The sequence below is a fragment of the Rhamphochromis sp. 'chilingali' genome (genome assembly GCF_963969265.1).
Source record: "Rhamphochromis sp. 'chilingali' genome assembly, chromosome: 2".
Classification (NCBI taxonomy): Eukaryota; Metazoa; Chordata; class Actinopteri; order Cichliformes; family Cichlidae; genus Rhamphochromis; species Rhamphochromis sp. 'chilingali'.
This window is the reverse complement of record NC_137930.1, coordinates 31249957-31252330: the sequence shown is the minus strand read 5'-3', so window position 1 is coordinate 31252330 and position 2374 is coordinate 31249957. Positions and strand designations below refer to the sequence as shown.

The window sequence follows — 2374 nt, the reverse complement described above, 5'->3', positions numbered from 1 at the left end:
TACAGAGCAACAGCAACATAAACTGCATGAATGTAAACCAGTTTTGTAAAAAAGAAATTAATCTTTAGACTGTAATATCAACATGAACCTGAAATTTGAATATCCTTTACCGTTTCCTTTATCTCTGTTACTTATTTATGATTGACAAACAAAAACTTTAGTTAGTCAATCTTTTGTTAAATTGAATCACTCAATATAACTGTAGAACAAAGGTTTTTCACTCATGTACATGGAATATCAATAATGTAAATCAACCTTTTATCCCAATTTGGATGTTTAACCTGAGAAAATCTAAGACACATGTAAGAGGAAGTAACATTTCTACAGCTACAGGACTGCACTTCTGTTAAATTTTAAAGTTGTTTTAAACCAATGTTTTATAGTAACATACACTATAAACAAAGAAAAGCTTCACTAGTGATTCCTCCAATTTGCTGCCTTTCAAACAGAATATTCCTAAGAAACTTGTAGGTAATAAAAAACAAACATTAAAATGAAGAGCACAAATACAGCCTGACACATTGCAGGTCATTTGGGTAAGATATGAATAAGATGAAGTTAACTTAAAAACTGAAAAGATAGCTGCATCTAACAAAGACAAACCAAAGGTTTTCAGTGAGCTTACTTCCCTTTCATTCTTTCAGAGTCCTCGTTTAAGCCAATAACTTGTTCTTGAGGCTGTTCACTTTTGGTGAGAGCTTAGCACAATCCAGTTCAAGGAAAAGTTTCTGGAATACTTCCAAGGTGTATTTTAGCTCTTTGGGATAGGCAAGATCGACTGCATATGTCAATCCAACCAGCATTGCGCATGCTCTTGGAAAATTGCCCAGAGCAGGCATAACTCTCACACCCTCCAGCACAATGCCAATGTCATCCTCCTCAGATCCAACAGCCTTGATTTTGTAGATTTTCATCCTCTGTTCAGAAAGATCTTGTGACCCACCATCCTCATCAGCATCCTGAAACAACAAACACATGGGTTTTCTGACTGTAGTTGCACACATGAAATATTTCCTGGACACATCCTGTAGCTGAATGACAAATAAAACATGATAATGCCTCAAATTATTTGAAACTTGACAAACACATATGAATAACAAAAACAGAATAATGTTTCTACTTCAACACTTACACTGTACTCTTTGATCAGTTGATCAATGGACTCCCCAAGGTACACCATCAAGCACTGAATAACCAGATTTCTGGTTATGTTATTGCTAGGATTGCTTGGTGACTGAAAATGAGCAAGAATTCCAAAAATTACCATCAGATAAGTGACCATTTATTAAGACAAAACTGTGAGAATTGGCAGTATAAAAAAAACCTGTTAAATATCAAATTATCATCACATGGAGCATTATGTGCGATAATTAGCTGATGTTAATGCACATGCCTGGGTGCTGACAGTCAACACAAAGGTATTGTCAACATGCTTGTAAGCTTCAATCTTTAAATGTGTCGTTTTAGTAAATTACATTAATTTAGTCATTTAGTTTTTTATCTAATTTAGTTTATGTTCGTCAGAAAGGGTTTTTCCTTCTTGGGACAAAACAAAAACCCAGCAATACCTGTACTTGTGTTTTTTTGTTTGTTTTTTGTTTGTTTTTTTACTAAGAATAGACATGTATTTAAAATACAATTAAAACATGAAACCCATAATTGTGTTGTTAATTATATCAGTGACGTCCTGGCGTCCTCTTGCACTGACAAAAACATGCAAACAAATTAGTGGAGCTGTGCACCATGCAAATGAAATTTGACAAAAAAATTCTTTAAATAAAATTCCAAGCTGAAATGTCAGTGGAAAATACCTTGGCTATGATAGCCTGCAACTTCAATCCCATGGCTCCCCCCTTGGAATGGAAAAGGGCCAACAGTTTGGGAGTGTACTCATCCAGCATGGACATGAATTTGGGTTCAAGGTGTGCCAGGGTGATCCTGTAGAACTCATCCTGCAGCTGAACGACAAAAAAAAAACCATGATGCAGCCTCAAATTATTTGAAGTTTGAAAGATTACATTAAAAAAAACCAAAAGCCCACCCAAAATGAATTTGGAACTCACATGAGATGCCTCAAACAATGCTGGCCATCTGGCTTTGATGTCTTCAATGCTGGGGGACAGGTTGACAATTTCATGTCGTCTATGTGCAAATGTTTTAGCCATTTTTTCTTTTATCACTTTGTTGTTGTCTCTTTTCTTGACTTCAGTAAGCAACTGAATTCTCTCTTCTTCTTGACTGTCCTCATCTTCACCTGCTGGATATGGCGGAAGGTAATTTACCTCTGCTTTCCGAGGCTTTTTCACTTTATTTGCAGACTTCTGGTCACCTGGACTCTTGTGTTTCATGGCATTGCATGTCAACTCAGGAACAC

General features: G+C 36.0%; 1 protein-coding gene across 1 annotated transcript; it reads right to left on the bottom strand.

Moving 5' to 3' along the window:
- Positions 1–587: 587 nt before the first annotated feature.
- Positions 588–1917, bottom strand: LOC308392587 (uncharacterized protein). The gene is made up of 3 exons (XM_080875665.1): positions 1812–1917; positions 1133–1234; positions 588–959 (listed from the first exon to the last, which is right to left on the bottom strand). The coding sequence occupies exons 1-3, from the start codon at positions 1905–1907 to the stop codon at positions 654–656; spliced, it is 504 nt and encodes a 167-aa protein (XP_080731791.1). The 5' UTR covers positions 1908–1917; the 3' UTR covers positions 588–653.
- Between the last annotated feature and the right edge of the window lie 457 nt (positions 1918–2374).